At 46.9% G+C, this 19,737-nt stretch overlaps 1 protein-coding gene across 1 annotated transcript in view; it reads left to right on the top strand.

The window, feature by feature from the left end:
* PDLIM4 (PDZ and LIM domain 4) overlaps nucleotides 1-18,276 on the top strand; it is a 44,665-nt gene extending 26,389 nt beyond the window's left edge. Inside the window, exons 4-7 of the mRNA XM_059483688.1 lie at nucleotides 6,537-6,715; nucleotides 10,731-10,888; nucleotides 14,552-14,672; nucleotides 15,522-18,276. Coding sequence (XP_059339671.1) covers nucleotides 6,537-6,715; nucleotides 10,731-10,888; nucleotides 14,552-14,672; nucleotides 15,522-15,726 — 663 coding nt within the window. The 3' untranslated portion in view covers nucleotides 15,727-18,276. The remainder of the gene's footprint in view (nucleotides 1-6,536; nucleotides 6,716-10,730; nucleotides 10,889-14,551; nucleotides 14,673-15,521) is intronic.
* The last annotated feature ends 1,461 nt before the right edge of the window (nucleotides 18,277-19,737 follow it).

Genomic DNA, 19,737 nt, shown 5'->3' with positions numbered 1-19,737 from the left:
AGGCCAGTGGAAATGTGAACACACCTTTGTTTGCTCTTGTCAGAGGGGCTCAGGTGTGTGTGGTTGCAGGGCTGAGGACCTGCCACCTCTCATTGCACATGGCATCCACCCAGCATGGGCTCTGCAGCATCATTCCTGGGAGCTTTTCATACTTGCCCTGACTTCACAAATAGTATCACTGCTGATCCTGCTTGCTCCTAAGTACATAAATGAAATCACATGTGGGCTTCAGGGCAGTCTGAGCCTCTGGTGCCCCAGCTCTGGGCACCCAGGGACAGCAGTGGTGTCTCATGGTAGAGCAGGGAGGGTAGTTGGCTGCTATCCTGTGCCTTAGAACTGATTTTAACACCTTTAAAATGTATTAAATATGCTCATATTTACTTTTTTTTAGATTATATATAATTTATTTTTTTTTTACTAGGGGTGAATGTCTCCTTATTTAATTAACTGAGTAATGGATTTAAGTTAACTTTAATTAGATGGAGTGTTGTTTTAAGTTTTCTGTGGGTTGCTGCCAAGCAGGAAACTTCTATGTACTTCTTTGCAAAAGCCTGGCATGAGCCATGCTGAGTTCTGTGAGCTGGGGGTTAAAGCCTCCTGGCTGGAGAGATGGAATTTCCTTTCTCAGGGAGACTGACCATCCTTCCTCCCCTGCTCTTGGGGCAGGATGGGCCATGCCTGCTTCTGGGAAAGCTCCTGCTGTGACCCCCAGTCCCAGCCAGCAGGGACACCAACCAGCACTCTCCTGAGGAAGGAGGGAAAATGTCTGCTTTGGGGAAAACAAAGGATGAGCTCATGCCCTGGCACAAACCCGGCTCCCTTCCATGGGAACTTGCAGCTCGTTGTTTGAGGACTGATTCAATAGCAGAAGCATGCTGAATGCTGACAGCCACTGTGGGTACATCAGCCCTGAGCTCTGGGTGCTCAGGCAGCATTTCACACCCAGATATTGGGGTTTTACGCTACAAAAAACACTAATCTAATTTACTGGGTGAAAAGGTTACACACACATAGCATGTGCACTTGTGTTTTCTTTTGGCTGTTTTATAATATTGCATCATTTGAAAGCAAAGGAGTTTTCAAGTACCATTGTAACATCTTGAAGCTGTAACCTTTTATGTGAAATTCTCTGTGTGTGTCATAGGTAAATTAGCATCTTTAAGTGAGTTTTGATAGTCCTGATATATGAAAGAGGCAAAAACAATATTAGGATGAAGGAGGGAAAAAATGGGAATGGAAACTTCAAAATAGTATTTTCTTCTGTCCAGGTAACTTGAATAATTTGTTCTCATCGAAGGTACATAGGAATTATCCTGAAATGATAACAGTGGGGGTTGGTTTGGGACAAAACAAAATGCTGTTGGATTAAGTGCTAGCACAGACATATACTGTGTTATTTACTTGATAACATCAGTTTCAGTGATGACTGCATTAACACAGCTAAGGAAACTGCTGTTGTGTACTCAGAAGTGCCAGGTGTTTGGAAGCACAGGTGTAGCTCAGTGGTTCTGTTCTTGTCCATCAGGAAAAACAGCTTATCCCCTTTCACTTTTCATTCTGTCTCACTTAAGAGGAATTAACTGCTCTTGGAGGTCACTTGAGTGGAGAGAGCCATCCCCAGTGGCACAAAGAGGGATGCTGGAGGGATGCTCACTGTGGTCCCTCAGGATGATCAGGCTGAAGCAGCTGCTTCCATCCCCTAAAGCAGCTCATGCCACAGAGGGCTGGGAAAGGCTGAGACATGTTTTTGAATCTACCTGAATTTATCTTTTTTATTAATAAGGAAAAGCAAAAGGTTGGGACAATCCAAAATGAAACAGTATATCATCCTGTTGCTTTTGCTGTGTTTTCTGGTGTACCTTATCCTGGCTTTTACAGAAGGAAGTGTTCAGATAAGCCATGCTGGTGAAGTAGGCACCTTTTGGTTTTAAGCATGTAATATTTTTGTAGCCTGAAGCTTAGCTTGTTGCCAGTGAAATTTTTAGTTTCAATTAGCAGCTGATAATGATTATGGAAAGAAAATCATAACGTGTGATATGGTAACACCTGAAAATGCAACAATTCCCCAACTCAGAGAGAGGAGAGTGACAGTAAGCTGGAAAACAGATCAGGGCATAGTCTGTCAGTGTTAAGCTCACCAGGTTTGTCCTGTAAGGCAAACACCAGATTGTGAGTAAAGTGATTCAGTGGAAACACAGACTGGAATGGGAGCAGCAGCCTCTTCTGTGGGAGAAAGGAGGCAGACAGGAGGGCAGTGGACACTTGCTGTGATGGTTCCAGGGTGTTTTTCCATCTGTAGTGGGCATTATTTTCTGTCAGTGGGGAAGTTAATCTGGGCATCAGTCCAACACCTGCACTGAGCAATGCCCTCCTGTTCCTGAGCTTGGAAGGTGACCCTGAACACCTGGATCTAGGACAGTCCTCTCTAGGGTTTAGGCTGTTGTTCAGCCTAGCTCTAGTGAGGTGGTCACCTGGCAGGAGCTTGCTGCTGCTGGGCAAAGGAGGAAATTTCAAGGCTCTTCTACCAAGACATTCATACAGAGTTCTCCTCTGCCTGCTGGGTAAATGCCCCTCACACACTTGATGTTAGAAATGTGCTCTCTGCACTGTGCGGGCAAAATAAATGCAAACACATTTTAATCTTGACAGTCTTAGGTAACTTTTTTCCATTGCTGAGGATTTTTAAGAGACTGCTGGGGAGCCAGGTAGGTTAAAGCCCTGGCATTACAGCTCGAGTCTCTCCTGAGCTCTTTAATTTGCACGAGGGTGCAGCTTCTCCCTGGAGCTGTGGGAGGAAACATCAATAGGAGCCTTGCTGATGGCCATCCATCCACATGGCTGCTCCAAGGTGGAGAAATGTTACTGCTCTGTGTGTGAGAGATTTGTCCCTGGGTTAAATGTGGGCTATGCCTTGTGCTATGCAGAATCACAGAATGGTTTGGGTTGAAAGGGGCCTTAAAGCTCATCTAGTTCCACACCCCTTCCATGCCCAGGGACACCTTCCCCTATCCCAGGTTGCTCCAAGCCCCGTCCAATCTGGCCTTGGACACTTCCAGGGATGGGACAGCCGCAGCTTCCCTGGGCAGCCTGTGCCAGGGCCTCACCACCCTCACAGGGAAGAATTTCTCCCTAAAATCCCCTCTAAACCTGCCCTCTGTCAGTGTGAAGCCATGCCCCCTTGTCCTGTCACTACATGCCCTTGTGCAGTACAGCCTGTCCTGGGAATATGGGCAGGCTGGGGCTCCACCAGGCTCCAGCTTGAGTTATGTTTCATGTGAACATTGTCTGCAGCCTTTTTTCAAAAAGAACGTCTGATTTTAAGAATTTGGTCTCTTACTTAGAGAGATCTGAAAAACTTATTTGATATTTAGGTGACAGCTGTGAAAGGAGTGTAGTGAGAAGGATGTGATGGATAAGGCTTTCCTTCAGACTGTGGTATACATTTGTTAGGATCCAGTTTAAACCCAGAAAAGTGAGGAAAGCTGAGTCTCTGTGTATAAACCACAAAGAACTTTGAAGGTTCAAAATATACCCAAAAACTAGATTAAAACCAAATGAGGCTAGATATTGGTGCCAAAAAATGGATGTATTTTTTATTTAATAGTAAAAGAGGCAAAGAGAAAGAAAGAGAAAAGAAAGAGAGAAAAAGAAGTGGGGGGGTTGGGGGAGAGAGAGTGACAGGGGTTAGGTGGAACTATCACCCATCCAACAATGGGGTCCCAACAATGTCTTGTCTCATTTTGTCTGGTCTGTGGTGGTGTGGGTCCCACATCACACTGCTGCACGCCAAAGAGTGCAGAATTCCACAGACAAATAGGACATTTTGCAATATGCAATATGCATTTTTGCATTTGCAAAAATATGCATTTTTGCAAAAACAGCCAAGCATGAGAAAACAAATTGGGAGTTTCTGGTTTGTAGGCTGAAAGATTTCTCCTTGGTAAGAGTTCACAGGCCAGCTCTTGAGAAGAGTTTGCAAGCACAGTTTAAGAAAGGCCATAAAAAGCAGGAAGAAAATCCAGCAAAGAAAAGCAAATTAGGCCTCGAAAGGGAGAAATCTGAACTGATCTTGAATTTGACAACTGGAAAGAAATCCATCTGGTTCTGGGTTTCTGAGGGTGAATGTGTGAGTGTTTTGCACTCAGACCTTGCAGAGGTCTCACTGCCTTTGAGAGGAAGAGGAGACTGAGCTCTGGCCTGGGAGCAGCATTTTGTGGTGCAGGAGGAGCCTCTTGATCCCTTTGGATGCTGCTGGGTCACCTGTGGCTTTATAACATGGCTGAGCAAAGGTGAGCTGCCACCACCATGAGCATCCTCCTCCCACAGGGACAGGGAGCTGGTGGCACTGCCAGGCAGTGCAGGAAGGCTCTGTTTCCTCCCCTCCATCAAGGGCCTCCTTTTGGAGAGTGCCCAAGCAATAAGTTTTAGCTTTATAGCAACATTTGGTCCTGATGTACAAATTGCTGAGCTTAACAGGGACGAAGGGGCAACGCTTTACAAACTACTCTGGATTTAAGCAAGTCCATGGAGATGATGGTCTGGAGGAGGTTTCCATTCTGGAAACAGCTGCCAGTTCCATGGTCTGGATGACACCAATGTGCATGTGAGGTCAGAGGAGAGGACCCAGCCCTCTCCTGCAGCCACCCTGGACTGAGTGTGAATCTGGCCCAGATAATTAAAGGTGATGGCTTTCTAAAAGCATTGCTGTCAGTGCTTCCACCCATATGGGCCATTGCTTTTATCCCAAAAAAATGTTTATGATCCTTCTTTTCCTCTCTGCAGCATAGTTGAGTGTTTTCTTTATTTCCCTTGAAATAATAATCAAAATCTGGGAATTGGGAACACATAGCCTGCTTGTGTGTGTATACATATGGTTGGGTTTTTTCAAGACTATAAATTGGGGAACAGTTAAAATTATATTATTCCTGGCAGCAAAATTCCTTTTTTAATAGACAATTTGAAGTTACTATGTTGGAAGCAGTTTTCCCCACGTGTTTGTGCATGTGTGGTGTGGAGGGAACTGTGCCAAGAGGGCTCCAGGCAGCTTCTGAGGCAGGGGGAGTTGCTGGGAGCTTGCTGAAGGCTGCAGGCTTTCAGCTGATGGTAGGAAAAAAACCTCAAAGACACCATCTTGTTGTTCTTAAGTAAGCTTGGTTGTATCAATGGACATTTTGCCTTAGGAAGAACTGAAGAATTGGACTTTCAAGCTCCTTTTCTAGCAGGATCTGGTTGTTACTTCTCTTAGCTGTTGGTTTTTACAAGGTTTGTGAGTGCCAGTGTGTTCTCCTGTGCACTAGGGATAGACACTTGTTTCTAATTAGTATTTATTGGATTATTTTAGTCAAAAATAAGCTTTGTATCAGAGCCTCACAATATACACTTCATTATTTGCTCACAGGATGGTGTTTTATTTCCCTGCTTGGCTTTTTATCAGCTTCAATCTACTGAAAAGCTGGTGGAAGGCAGCTGTGTTGGGGAGCTGCCCTAGAACAAATTAAACCAGGTTAAATAGATTCCTGCCTCTTACACATCATCTATGTCTTTCATCAGCCCAGGCATGTTTGTGACTCAGATGGCTGGAAATAGCAGCCAACGTGTGTCCATGGGCTGTGTCCAGCTTCCTGCTGCTTTTCCCAGTTGCTGGGGTTAGCTTCTCTCCCCATAGTGAGTTTTTGCAGGCAAAGCCTGGCTCAGGTGACATTAGCAGTAGGTATTGCTTGGTTTATGGGTGTGGATGGGACTGACTAATAGCACACCCATGTATGTGGAATTCCATGTGTGTGGAATAACACATAGGTAATGTTTGACATCGGTAAAATGGTAAAATAATGTGGAAAATTTGTCGTTTAATGGCATCTGAGTTCCTGACTTGAGGTCATATGACAAAAATATTTCCACAGTTTACATTGGGACTTAAAAAGCAAATGGAAATATGAATATCAAGCTAAACCCTTGATTGATGTGTTTCTCACACTGTAAATGACTAATCTTATTTGGGGAGAAAACCTTCCTAAATGAACATGGATCTGTGTGGACAAGGGTGGCTGCAAGTGAAAATCCCAGGACTGATCCCTTGGCCTCGGGGGTTCCCATCCGGCCTGTGGAGCTGCCTAGCCTGGGTTTATCCTGTTTGGCTGATAGAAATGGAAGGGATGGCCCTGAAGTCAGGAGCACAGCAGGTGTGCTCAGAGTGATGGAATGTGGAATAAGAAGTAGACTCACAGCCTTTCTTTTAAAGAAACAGCACATATGCTTTTAAATATATAATAAATACAGGAGAAATAAATGCAGAATATTTGGCAGTGGCTCACCATGGAGAAACAGCAAATTCATTTGGTTGGGGACCAAGGGGAGCTGTGTAGATTCAGCACAATTTAACTGCAGGTCAAGGCTGAATTTTCCTTTTCCTGCTGCACATCTCTGTTTTCCACAGCACACGCAAAATGTTATTACTGCAAACTGCATGTCCAAACACAGCCCCTCCATGTGTATCACACACTATAAATCTCATGTTTTCTGCTTTCTTTCTCTTCCAGGACAGTGGCCCTGCCCAGAGCAGGAGGTCCATGCCCCATGGAGCTGGGGGCAGCCCTGTGGACAGCAAGCAGATGCTGAACATGCAGCATCACCAACCAACCCGGCTGTACACGAACAACAGCTCTGAGTCAGCCCTTCCAGGCCAACTGAGTGGACTCCACATCACTCCTGCACACAGGTAGGAGCAGGGCAGGGCTTGGCTCTGCATCTGCTGCTGCTCCTGCTAACTAAGGTTCAGGGAGTGCACAGAGGCTGCTGTGCTCCTGAGGTCATGGAATCCTAGACTCACTTCAGTTGGAAACACCTTCAAGATCATCCTCTCTAACCATTGACTTAATTCTGCCAAGTCCATCGGGATGATGGGCTGGTCAAGTGTAGGTGGGAGGAGAAAAGAAACTAGCCAAATAAACAAAACAAAGCAAAAATCAAAAGGCTTGGAGATGGCAATTTCTGAACAATTACATAGGTAGCAACCGCAACATTAAATTGAAGCTTGTGAAGCAATGCTCAGGTTTGCATCTTGATGAAGGTGCTCACTCTCCAGATCTCTGTTAAGATCCTTCTTTTGCTGATGTGAGTAGGCAGATTAGTGTCCCCTAGGTACAGTCTCCCAGCTGGGATTAATGCCAAGAAAGACAAGAGGAGGACAGGTTTAAATTGGATATTAGCAAAAATTTCTTCACCAACAAGGTTGTCAAGCCCTGGCACAGGCTGCCTGGGGCAATGGTGGAGTCACCATACTTGGAGGGACTTAACAGGACTTAACATGTGGGTGTTTCTCCTGGGGACATGGTTTAGTGGTGGCCTTGGTAGTGCTGGGGGAATGGTTTGGCTTGATGATCTTAGAGGGCTTTTCTTACCTAAACAATTCCATGGCTCTGTGAGTGTCACAGACAATAATATTTTGTTTATACTTTGTTTTTTCAAAGTGTATTTCCAAGGCAGGATGGAGGGTGCTGTGCTCCTAGGAGTGGGGATCACCTTGCCACAGACCTAGGAGCCAATACTTGCTCTGGAAGCTGGAGATACTGGCTGAAAGGATGAACTCCAGTAACTGGGATGTTTATAAGTGTAAGATCTGCTCAGTGCAGCTGTCCGGGAGGCTGAGAAATAAATAATGCTCCTAGGAAAGAAAAGGCTTTTGTGTAGCCAAGAATGGTTTGGGTGAATAACTCAGACTTTGAGACAAGCCAGGTTGTGGACTGGGATGCTTTCACATGGCTTATGAGGATCTGATTTATGTTCTTCCAAACTGGCAAAATATCCTGCAAGAAAGTAATGTCTGTATCGCAAAAAGAGTTTATTTTCAGCTTGGGAACTCTGTGTCTGCATGAATCTGCATTTCAGTGATGCAGCAAGCCAGCTCATTCCCTGTGCTGCTCTGGGAGAGTTATTGAAGTTGGAAAGAGGAGAACTGCACAAAAAATAGAGGACAAAATCTGGTATTTTCTTCAAATGAGCCTAAAGCAAGGACATTCACTTGGGTCTTTGAGTAGAATTGGGGTAGGAGGGCATTTTCTTTGAATTGCAGTACATTTTCTTTGATGAGGCTGGGCTGGTGTCATGATTTGACCCTGGCCAAATGCCGGGCACCACTAAAATCACTTGCTTACCCTCTCTTGCTTTCAGCTGGGTAGAGGAGAGGGAAAAAGAAATAACAAAGGGCTCATGAGTTGAGATGAGGACTTGGAGAAAACACTCTAAGGGCAAAACAGGTTCAAATTTATAGGTATAAAGTAAATTGATTATTAACAGAGTAAAAGGAGGCTAATGAGAAGTAAAATAAGCCTTTAAAACACCTATTCCCACCCCCCCCCCCCCCCAGCCCTCCTTTCCCAGTGACAGCACAGGACAAAACAGGGTGTGGGGGTTTTGGCCAGCTCATCACCTATCACCTGAGATTTTCTGTTCTCTCAGGGAGAGAAGTCTATTCTCTGCTATGCTGTGAGTCCCTCCCACAGGCAAACAAGTGTTCCCAAAACTGTTGTGGCCTGGGTCACTCATCCACAGGGTGCAGTCCTAAGGATAGGCTGCTCTAGTTTGGCAGCCAGGCCCCTCTCTGTGTCTCTGCAAGCAGGAGCCCTCTCTCCATTCGGGTCTCCCACTGGATCTCAGCTTTCTCTGCCATCCACCCACTCTGCTGTGAGCACTTTTCCCATGGGCTGTGAGTGGATCTCTACACCCCTGTGCACTTCCTGCATTACAGGGGGACAGTCTGTTTCATCATAGCCTTTACCAGAGCTTGCAAAGGAATTTTGGCTCCAACACCTGGAGCACCTCCTCCCCCTCTTTGTTTTTCCACTGACCTTGGTGCCGCCATGTTGTTTTCCCTCACGCGTCCTTATTTCTTCCTCTTCTCTGACTAGAAGAAAAGCTGCTGCTCATAGATACCATTGCCAACAAGTTCCACTAATTCAAAAATTTTTGTAGGATCCCACAGCACTGAGAGGTCGATTTTGTCTAGTTTCTGTGTGAGGGAGTCTCTGGCCGTGTTTTCACCGCAGGCCAGGCCCTGCCGCCATGTTTCCAGCAGTGGCGGCCGCGGCCCCGGCGCTGTTTAATGCCTGCAGGGCACGGGGAAGGAGAAGCCACTGGTGCCCCTTTGCCCCCCTGCCCACAGCATGGCTGGGCAGGCAGGGGAGGGCTCACCGCGGGCCATGCCAAGATGGTGGCAGCCATGGCCGTGTATCGCCACAAGCCGGGCCAGGGATGGACCCCCATTGCAGTGCCTCACTATCCCTGGAAAATCTGCCCCTGCATCGTTTTGATTTTCTACTTAAATATGTCATCACAGAGGTGTTACCAACTTCTCTAATTGGGCCAGCAGCATGTCCAACTTCAGAGCCATCAGAGATTGGCTCTGTCAGACATGGTGGAAGCTTTCAGCAGCTTCTCACAGATGCTACCCTTGTGGGGTCCCTCCCTGCCGCTACCAACAAACAAGGTTGTGCCAAATTAACACAGCTGGCCAAAACCTGCCCTTTGCCATTGACAATGTGTGAATTGACGTAGGAGTGAGCTGTAGCAGGGTAGAGAATTGCTGGGAGCACACCTGCAGCGTTTGGACTGGTTGGGAGTCACAGGGATGGGTCCATGGCTCTGCACCACCCAGGCTGGTCCTCACCTCCCACAGGGAGCAGAGTTGCTGGAGAGTCACTACCAGAATATGGAGCTGTAGCCATTCTCTGAAAGTGACTTTTGCTGGAAGTTTTTTTCTCCTTCCTTCTTTCTTTCTTTGAAAGTGAATGTTATTTCTTTTGTTTATTTGTTTAAGCAGACATGAATATAACACTGGTGGAGAAAATGATCCAGATGATAGCTAAAGTATGTGAAGCTGATGGAGTTCAGGGCTCTTGCTGTTTTTACTGGTTTTATAATGACCTTGATGACCTGCTCTATAAAAAGGAAGAGGAGCCCCTTCCCCTGGAGCTGTGCTGTGTGTTGGGGCCTCTGGAGCACAACAGCACTTGGATTCAGCTTTTCTCAGCAGGACATTTAAGCATATACCTGAAATATATTTGATTCCAGACCATGCTTTTCATTTTTTGATGTTTTGGACTGAAATAATGGTTTAAATTGCTATTTGTTGCCTGTGCATCCCAAACGCTCCTCATACAGAGCAGGAGCAGCTCCAGGCTGAAGGCAGGAGGTGGGGGTTACAGGGCAGCCCCAGTGTCCCCCTCCCTGGTGAGGTGGTTTTCTCAGTTAAGCTGTGCTCTGTGTTTGTGATGTACCTACAGTAACACCAGCTTCATAGGAAGCACTTGTGGGTGGTGAGGGATTTTGCTGTCCTGCGTGGCACATGCTCTCCAGATGCCCTTACAAGGGGTGGGTGCATGCTCTGGCCCTACACAGTTAATGAAATGCATGTTTTTTTCCCATTTTATCAATAAATTCCATGGGTAGCAAAGCAATTTACAGCATTTGCAAGCAGCTGCCTTCTTTCCTGAAGGCATCTGGTAACTGGGCCAGCCCTTGCTGTGTTGCTCAATGGGAGCCCAACAGGGAACAAGTTTAACCTCCTCGGTTCAGCAACTGTTCCTGTGCCAGACATACCTCCAGGCAGGGAAACACATGAAAACAGAGGTGCTTAATTGAATCTGTGGGAATGTGGACATTTCAGTACCTCCCTGATGAGCTGACAGTAGCTGTTTCTGTTTGACTTGAGCCTTTCTTTCTTTGCTTTAAACCAGCATTGACCCCGTGAAGTCTCTCCCACGGAACAGAAATGGGATTGATGTGGAGTCCGATGTCTACAAGATGCTCCAGGATTATGAAAAGCCTGTTTCAGAGCCAAAGCAGTCTGGATCCTTCCGGTACTTGCAGGGCATGTTGGAGGCCAGTGAGAATGGTAAGGGGGTTGGCACCCAAGCACCCTCCTGTGAGGAGACCCACTGGGATGGCAGGCTTCAAATCAGTGTTTCACATACTCCTGTTTACCAGATTTTGTGGCTGACTTGAGCACCATGTGAAAGCTGGATTTGTAAGCAGCGTGGCAGCTGTTTTCTGAGATGGTTTATGAGATGTGATGGCCCTAAGCAGTTGTGTAAGATCACTGTTGGAGAACCTGGTCTGGTTAAGTAAATGGCATTTGCATAAGGACGTGGGATGGTCCTCAGCAAGGCAGGGATAGAGATCAGGAGCTCTTGGCTCACTTCTCAGGTCTGTCACAGCTTCCTGCCCATGTTGTTAACACATTAAATAATAAGATCCCCAATCTATACCTTTCAGCTTCTTTTTTATTTTATTTGCCTTTCATCATCAAGTCTATTGGGGCTTTTATGTTCAAATTTTTAGGCTTTGCTTTACAGTCTTACAGGGCAAGACCCCTCTTTCTGTTTCCTTCCAAGGGCCCCATACTGCAATCATGTGAATCCAGGAACATATCTTTTATGAGAAAAGACCAACTGCTGTAAATCTCATTATGGAGCCGTGAGAGGTAGTGAGTTGGGCTGTTGCATTTCAGTTTGTTTGTGTCAAATGTTGGAGAAGTCTGTTCTTTGACTAGAAGGATGTTGATTCTTGCTTCACAAGAAGCACAATTGCAGGTAACTTCTGATCATCATGGAATTCCACCAGTATTGGTTTTCTCAGTGGGACTGAGCCATAGTTGCAAAGCATGAGATAGAATCAACCTCAGAAGCACTGGGTATATTATTGTATTTTATATTAGTAATACAGCCCCTGGATTGGCAGTATTAAAGCCCTTGGATGGATGTTAAATACCAGCCTCAGCTGGACCTTCAGGTCCTTCAAGACCTCCAGGAGCAAGGGCAAATCTGCTTCTTCTCCAGTCACCTTGTTAGGAAGAAGTAAATAGGAAGTGATTGTGTTAATCCCAATTAGTAATGCTGCTGCCTTCCTCCCTTCTCTGTCCCAGGGAAAGGGAGCAAAATTCAAGCTTTGCTGGTTTGCTCCTGCCTCCCCCTGCATCCTGCAGCACTGGGCTGGCAGAAACCCAGTGCTAAGAGGAAGGGAGAAAGAAAAGGCTGGGGAACAAAGAGGTGCCAGGACAAATCCCCACATCCTGGGACTGTGCAGCCAGTCCTGGATATGTGTTCATCAGCATTCTCTGGCTCTAACCTATCACCAGTGCAACACTGTGTGTTTGACTGCAGCCTGACAGGCTGCTTTTGGTACCAGCCAGTATGGGACAGGCTGGAGCAGTCACTGTCACCTGGGTTCCACCATTCTTCCTCTCAGTAGTGTGAAGGGGATGTGTGACTGCTGCTGGCACAGCCTCACTTATGCCTTGGTCATTCCAACTCTGTTTATTTCACAAGGGATGAGAAATTAGGTGAAAAGCATCTCTGCTTGGCATGAAGCTCTGTGATGTTCCAGCACGTTTTCAATCCTAAGTGTTCCTGCTGGGTTTGTTTTACAGCTGCCACCCCTGCTCCTTTATCCTTAAGCCTAAAATTACACATTTTGACCTGAGCCTGCTCTGCATTGTCCTTTTAAAGTCAAGCTCTCCTCTCCCAAGGAGCTGAGTGTCTTGGACAACAATCTGTTTTATATAGAATGTATTCCTACTGGAAGCATTTTAGCCCTATCCCACACCCTTAGGGAGCAGTGCCCACCCACCCTCATATACACCCATAACCCAGAAAGGACAAAAAACTCCAACCATAACATGGATGGCATGATGGGGGCTGTGGAGTTAAAGCATTTTACTGCCTTGCTGAAGACCATAAATCACCATGAGACTGGGCTGGTAAATAGAAGGAAATGATACACAGTTCAAGAAGATGGGAAGCAGCTTTCTCTGCAGGGTTCATTTTGCTGTAAAATCCCTTTTTTTTTTTTTCCCTTCTTTCCTTTTTTAAGCAGCTTATGCAAGCACTCTGCATGAGAGGCAGTGACAGCTTAACTGTTAAATGTTGGCAGATGAGCCTGTCTAGTCCAAGCATGCTGTGTCTCATGCTGGGAGAAGCCAACAGCTTGAGCAGTTGCTTCAGTTTATTCCCAGCAAGGCAGCGGAAGGATTCACCAAGGTGCTTGGCTGGAGCCAGCCAAGTACTCCTCTGGTGGAGTAGCCCTGCTCTGCTCTTGGGCAGTCACTCCTGCATGTATGAAAGCTCTTTCATAGAGCATTCATGCTCTTTCATAGAGCATTGCCCAACACTGTGCTGTGTTTTGGGGAGGTGGGGTCTGGTGGGAAGTTGGTCCTTTTGGTTTTACCCCCTCAGCTGGCACTGCTGGCAGCGTTGGCCTCTGTGTCAGAGCCATGGCTGGAGAGGGGGGCTGTGGTGGGAAGGTGCCTGTGCACCCCAGGGGATGAGTCAGGGGTGCACCCTCCTTCCCATCTGGGCCCAGGACAATAAACACTCCTGGAGAGCAGGGGTCTCTTTTCTGAGTAATGCCCTTCAGAATGTATCTGTGGTGTGACCCTGCCTCAGGGCTGTGAGCAACCAGCAGTGATGATGCATCAGGCTCCAGGTACTCAAAATTCCCTTTAGGAAAGGCAGAGATGCTTCTGGAGCCATGGGAGGCACTTAACACTGGATTTTGCTCTGAAGCTGCCAAAACTGGCACAGAGTATGTGCAGGTACCTAGGTCAGAAAGTGCTTGTGGCCTACTGAGACCTTCTGGGCATCAGGACTTGAAGCCCATGTTTACAATGGACCCTGGACTGAAACACCTTGGAAGCTCAGGGAGTGTGTGGCATATTAGAACTCTGGAGAAGACTTGTTCATCCAAGAGCTCCTCTGCTGCTTTTCCAAACTGTGAGCCAGGTGGTCCTTCTTCATGAGCCTTTCCTTTCTATGACCTTAGGCAATCACAGAGGAACCATAGATCAATATATGCCAAACAGACCCCAGTCAGTTGTCAGCTGTGGAAAACCATGCAGTCAATACTGGAAGCTTTTAAGGACCCCAGGAGTTGGCAACAAGCATGTTGTTGTTGTCCAGAATTGGAGGGCAGATGGTAGAGGGTCTGTAGGGAGTGGGAGCAGCAACACTGGAAATTCTGCTATTATATTTTTCATATGCACAAAATCTTCATTGCTTCCTTTCCTGTTGCTGGACCTTCATTAAAGGAGGTCTGGTGCCTCAGAAGACCTTATCTTCTATCACAGTATTTTGATTTATGTTATTTGAGCTTAAATGTGTGCTCTAGGAAGAAAAGTGCATGTGATTCTATTATTGTTAGGTTCAATTTGCCTCATTCTCTGAAATTCTTTCATGGATGGAACTTTTTTTTTTGGTGGGGGGATGGGGAGGAGTGACTTTTCTGAGCTCTTCACTTTATGATTTTTAACTAAGTACTATTATAGTCAAATTAACTTCTCATCTCTAGATCACAGCTGCTCTGCATTTTGACAAGGTCTACGTCTGTTGACCTGGTGCTGTCCTGGAACTTCCAAGGGAGTTGCAGGTCCTGTTATGACATGCAGGCTCCATCTGACTCTGTAAGGGAAAAGGAAAAAAAAAGGAAGAAGAAGAAAGAAGAGGGGAAAAAAACAGCTCTGAGAGGCCAAGTTTTTAATCTGTGTCTTTATAATTCTTGGCAGGTGAAAAACTCGACAAACTGAGCAACCCCCGGAACATCAAGTCCCCGGTGCCAAAGCTTGGTGGCCCCATGTCTGGGCTGCAGATGCTCCCTGAGTGCACCCGCTGCAGGAATGGCATTGTGTAAGTGTCCTGCCTCACCAGGGCCTCTGTGCAGTGGGGACAGTGACACTGGGACGTGGCTAGAATTTATAGCAGAATACCTTGAATCCCTTTCTGGCTTTTTCTAACCATATCTAAACCTGAGCAATGCAGTTTGGATTGCCCCTTTTAAGGGAATCTCGCAAGGGATGATTTATGGGATGGTTTGTGCCCTGCTTATCATAGTAGCTGCCCAGGGACTATGAATAGCACCACAGCACCAAGCACTCGTTCACTGCCTTACAAGGGTTGTGGGAGAAACACCTTGAATGTTGAGAAGAAGAAAGCTGGTTTGTTTGTTTCTTGAAGAGTTACTCTCTGTCAGATGGATGTTTGTTTCAGATAGTATAGGTGGTTTTATGCTTTGTTTGTTGTAATTTATGACCTGTTGTAATTTATGTTCTGCTGTAATTTACATCCTGCTCAAGCCAAATTTGCTGGCTGAGTGTGAGCTGTGCACATGCCTGCAGTGGTATTGTTGCTGGAGCTGTGAGTGAGGGTCTGCTCCACAAGTCAGTGTCTGCAAGTGCTCAGCCCCAGTCCTTGCAGATGATTTTCAGATCCAGGCTGAATGTAGATATTCAGGGCTCTGTTTTGCACCAAGCTGTGGAGCAGTGCTGCTGGGTGTGGAGCACCCTGCCTGCAGAAGCACAGTGAAGCCACACCTGGAGTGAGGTGGCAGCTTTGGGTGGGCTGAGAACCCCTGATAACACCCTTACATGTCCCTGCACGCTGCTTTCCTCCACTTTACTGTTTCACTTGAGGCAGCGGGAAAAGCTGTTCATGCTCCTCGTTCCTCCACCTCACTCGAGCTCTCCGGATCTCTCGCAGGGGCACCATCGTCAAGGCTCGGGACAAGCTCTACCACCCCGAGTGCTTCATGTGTGACGACTGTGGCCTCAACCTGAAGCAGAGGGGGTATTTCTTCATCGAGGAGCAGCTGTACTGCGAGACACACGCCAAGGAGAGGGTTAAGCCCCCCGAAGGATATGACGTGGTGGCTGTTTATCCAAATGCCAAAGTTGAACTCGTCTAAGGCTGGGCTGTGCTCTGGAGAGGTGGAGTGGCCCACCCACGTCCTCCTGCCAGCTGCAAGCACTGGGGCTGTAATCAACCCCCATGACCAAAGCCCAAGTTCAAATGCCTTTTCCTAGATAAAACCGTTTACACTTGGGATCTCCGGGGAATGGTGTTGAAAGCATTCAAACAGGTTTTGCCCTTCTTTTTGACACTCTGCTTTTTGCTGTGTTGGGTTATTAGTCTGTGCTGTAATCTTATCCAAGATCTGTGTAAATATTGATTAATTCTCTACTCTCTTTCATATAAAACCTGTATTCCTTTTTTTTTTCCTTTTTTTTTTTTTTGTGCCCTCCTTCTACTGAAGATGTTTTAGAAGATGTTTTAAAAAGCTCAAAGAAAATAAGGCACTTTAACAAAAGAAGCTGTCTCTTATGTCCTGACCCTAATCTCCTGTCCTGTGGCTGCCCAGTGATTAAAAACCAACCCCTGAGAGTCAGGACAATACCAGTGGGTGCCTCACTCAGCTGCATCCCAGCAGATGTGCCAAGGAAGGGTGGTCTCTTAAAACAGTAATTACAGTGAGACTCTCTGGACCAGGGCAGTGCAGTTTGAGGCTGCCAAGGACTGATTCAAGTTCCCAAGAGATCTCCACACTGAGTGTGTCATGAGGCCTTTTTCTTCCTCCTTCTACTCCTAGTTCTGTTATTCTGTTATCTAATGACTCAAGCACACCTTGAAAGGACACTGCAGCAGTCTGGAGCACCCTTTGATTATCCCCACCTCCTACATTTCTGCCCACAGCTGCCTTTGCTTTGGCCATTGTGACTATTCCCCAATTTTTGCTGTAATTTTACAGTCCTTTATTTCTAAATCCTCAGATTGCTACTATCTGGGTCTGCCTCCCAGCAGAGAGGGGGTGATAAAATCCCTCCAGGCACTTAGGGAGTAACCAGAGCTTGGGTGAGCCCCAGGTCCCAGGGCAGCAGGATTGTGTTTATACCCATCTCCTAAGGCTGTGCTTTCAGCCAGGTCCATCATCCACTTTATTTGACAGGGAAAAGATTTAGTGGCTCTTGAAATGTTTCTTTGTTAGAGAAATGTGGTTTTTTTTCATGTTAGAGGAAGGAGAGAGGGAGCTGACTTGCTCAGCTGCTGGGTACTGCTGTGCAAAGTGATGGGAGCTGTGTCTTTGGTACCACGAGGTTATTTCTGCTTTGCAACAGCCTCAGTCTTCTTCCTCCTTATTTTGAGAGAGAAAGGATGTGGGGGAGAAAAATAAATGCTTGTGCTTGCTTTCCTTCCATGGAAAAGGAAAATAAGAAATGGAGTGATGGGCAAGGCACCCCTTTCTCTCCTGGCTCTCCATAAGAGGGAAAATTGGGGATTGGCACAGGATTGGGAGCATGATCCTAGATGAGCAGGTAATTTCTTCCTACAGGTTCCGCACCCCAGAAGGGATTTTAGGGTGTTACTGGTGTTCATCTAGACCTCTTCATGCAGTGCTTTACAGAGACACAGCAGCTCCTGCCCCATGTCCTGCCGCCCCTCCAGCTGGGTACCACAGGGATGCTGGCTCTGTGCATTCCTGCTAGCAGGGGGACATCCAGAGGACATTCTCCTCCTTCTGCCATCAGGAATTTTTAATTATTAAAGTACAAGAAATGTGGAAATTTTATCACAGTTCTGAACCACGTTTTTCTTGTATTTGCATGGCCTTGCTTGGTCAGTTGGACCCTCTGAAGGGGGGAATGTTTGGGACAAGTGTAAAGGAGGAGGTGGTAATCAGGTGGGAAGTATTACTGCCCTGGTTTGCAGGGCTCTGCTTGGAGCTCCTTGGAGTGCCCTTGTCAGAAACATTTATTCTGAATTCCTCTGTTATCCTTATACATTGTTGGTTTGAGCTCTGGTGCCTGTAGCTTGAGAGTTCAGGCTTCACCAAAATCCAGGACTGAATACAGCCCAGCTGCATGATGGAAGACTCCCAACATGAATGGCACAGGATGCCCTTCCCTGTTTCCAGGCAGGCAGTTGGAGCTGCCAGTGGTGCTTGTCACTCCCTGAGGCTCTTGTCCCCATCTGCATGGTGGCCATGTCCTGCAGGATGCCAGGAATCTGCAGCCCTGATACAGGGAGCACCAAGAAGTTCATAAGTGGGTTCATTGCCCTCATTTTAAACACCCAGCTGAGCAGGCTGCTGCCAGCGCACCCTTGGTGGTCTTGCTTGGCTGCCACACCAGTGGGAATGCTGGGCATGGAGCTGTTCTTCTAATGATCCCAAGTTCCCTCAAATCAATATTTCCACATGGCATCTCATGATACCCTTTCTTAGGAGTAATACATTCACCTGATCCCCCTGCAGAGCTTGGAGCTGCCTCACACAGGCCCATCTCAGGGCACATGGTTTCCTGGCTTCAGGCCACCCTGTTCCTGTTGTGAGGCTTGCAGGAGCAGCCACAAGTGTCACCTTCTCTGTCACCAGATAATGCTGTTAAACTCTGTAAAATGTGGGGAGGGTACTGTTTGTATGAAACAAAAAATAAAATTGTATTATGGGTTTTGTCTCACATCACTTGGCCTTTGCCTGGTCTGTATGTGTGGGGGTCCCCTGGCATCCAGGTGAGAAGGACACTGGATAAACTTCAAAAAGCATCTTGGAGATACAAATTGCATCTCCATGCCATTGCAAATGTGAATTGCTTTCCACATTTCATTGAGACCTTGTTTGAGGTTTGGTCTATGTTTTGGGGGAGTTGGTGTGAGGTTTTTTTGACTTGAGACCTTCCTGGGATCCTACATCCTATCAGGTGTGGAGGTGGGAAAGGCCACTGTGTCTCTGTGTGGCTGGCTCCTCTCCACCAGTGGGACCCAGCTCACCTTGTGATGGTTCAGAGCTTTGCTGCCTCTACTCCTGCACAAGGCTGAAGAATCGGTGGTTTTGGTGATGTTTAATCAGCCACAGTGACACTCCAAGGGATCCTTCTCCCACCTGATGTCCCAGGCTGTCACCAGACTGGAATCCACAGTTCTGCAGTGCTGGGGTGTTGCTGCTGTCACTGCTGGAGTGAGCTGGGCCTTCCCAAGGAGAGGTTACTGCTGGCCCTTGGAGTACAGAAGCCCACTGGGTGGTGGGAGTGTGGGGGAGTGGGAGGGGAGGGCAGGCTGGGGTTAGCAGCTGTGTCAGAGGGATGTTTGCTTCTGTAGCTCAGTCTCTGTGGGTCTGGCTTTAACAGTTGATTGGGATTCAAACCACTGGTGTATGGGAAAGTCAGAAGGGGTGTGAGGTAAGTGCCTCCAATATTTAACCTAAAAGGTTTGATTTGGCAACTGTTCACATATGGAAATTGTTGTCTGTATGTGCCTAAAACATTTAAAAGACAAAACCTCTGAGGCTCTGCATGTGGCAGAAAAAGTTTCCATAGGGGAAAGAAAAAGTTTCCAGTGTGGGTCTGTGTGACTCTATGTCTAATTTGTACACATATTCAAATAATTAATATGGTTATGACTCTCCAATTAGTGGTTTTCTATTCACCCTTGAACACACACATGTGTTGGATGTATTTCTGTGGTTTAGCCTCCACCATCCCCAGCCCTTCTCCCCTGGGCATTGATTCTAGGGGGCTTCAGCCCCTTGGAGTGATCCCCACTGTGAGACTGAGGGGTACAGAGAGCCTGGGCAGCTCTGGGGCCCCCCAGACCCTCTGCTGCCCACACAGCTACTCTGACCAGCCCAACACTGGGAGCCTCCTCTCTTCAGGAAAAAAGAGCACAAGCTCCACCGTGATGAAGCACAGCATTTATTAACTAAATGAGGTGGGACCAGGGCCAGACTGATGCAAGTTTTAATTGTTTAGCTTTTTCCATGTATCATTAAAGTTTCTTACTTAGCCAGGCATCATTTCCACCACCACACCCCACTCTGCTGCAGCTTTTGTTTGGAGTTGTTTAACTTTGCTTTTGTTACTACTGGTCTGCCCCAGGGACTGAAAAAATCTCAGCTTGTCCATTTATCTGAGGATAAATGTCCTGT

Source organism: Ammospiza nelsoni, chromosome 16 (assembly GCF_027579445.1).
Source record: "Ammospiza nelsoni isolate bAmmNel1 chromosome 16, bAmmNel1.pri, whole genome shotgun sequence".
Taxonomy (NCBI): Eukaryota; Metazoa; Chordata; class Aves; order Passeriformes; family Passerellidae; genus Ammospiza; species Ammospiza nelsoni.
This window is presented reverse-complemented; position numbering and strand designations above follow the sequence as displayed.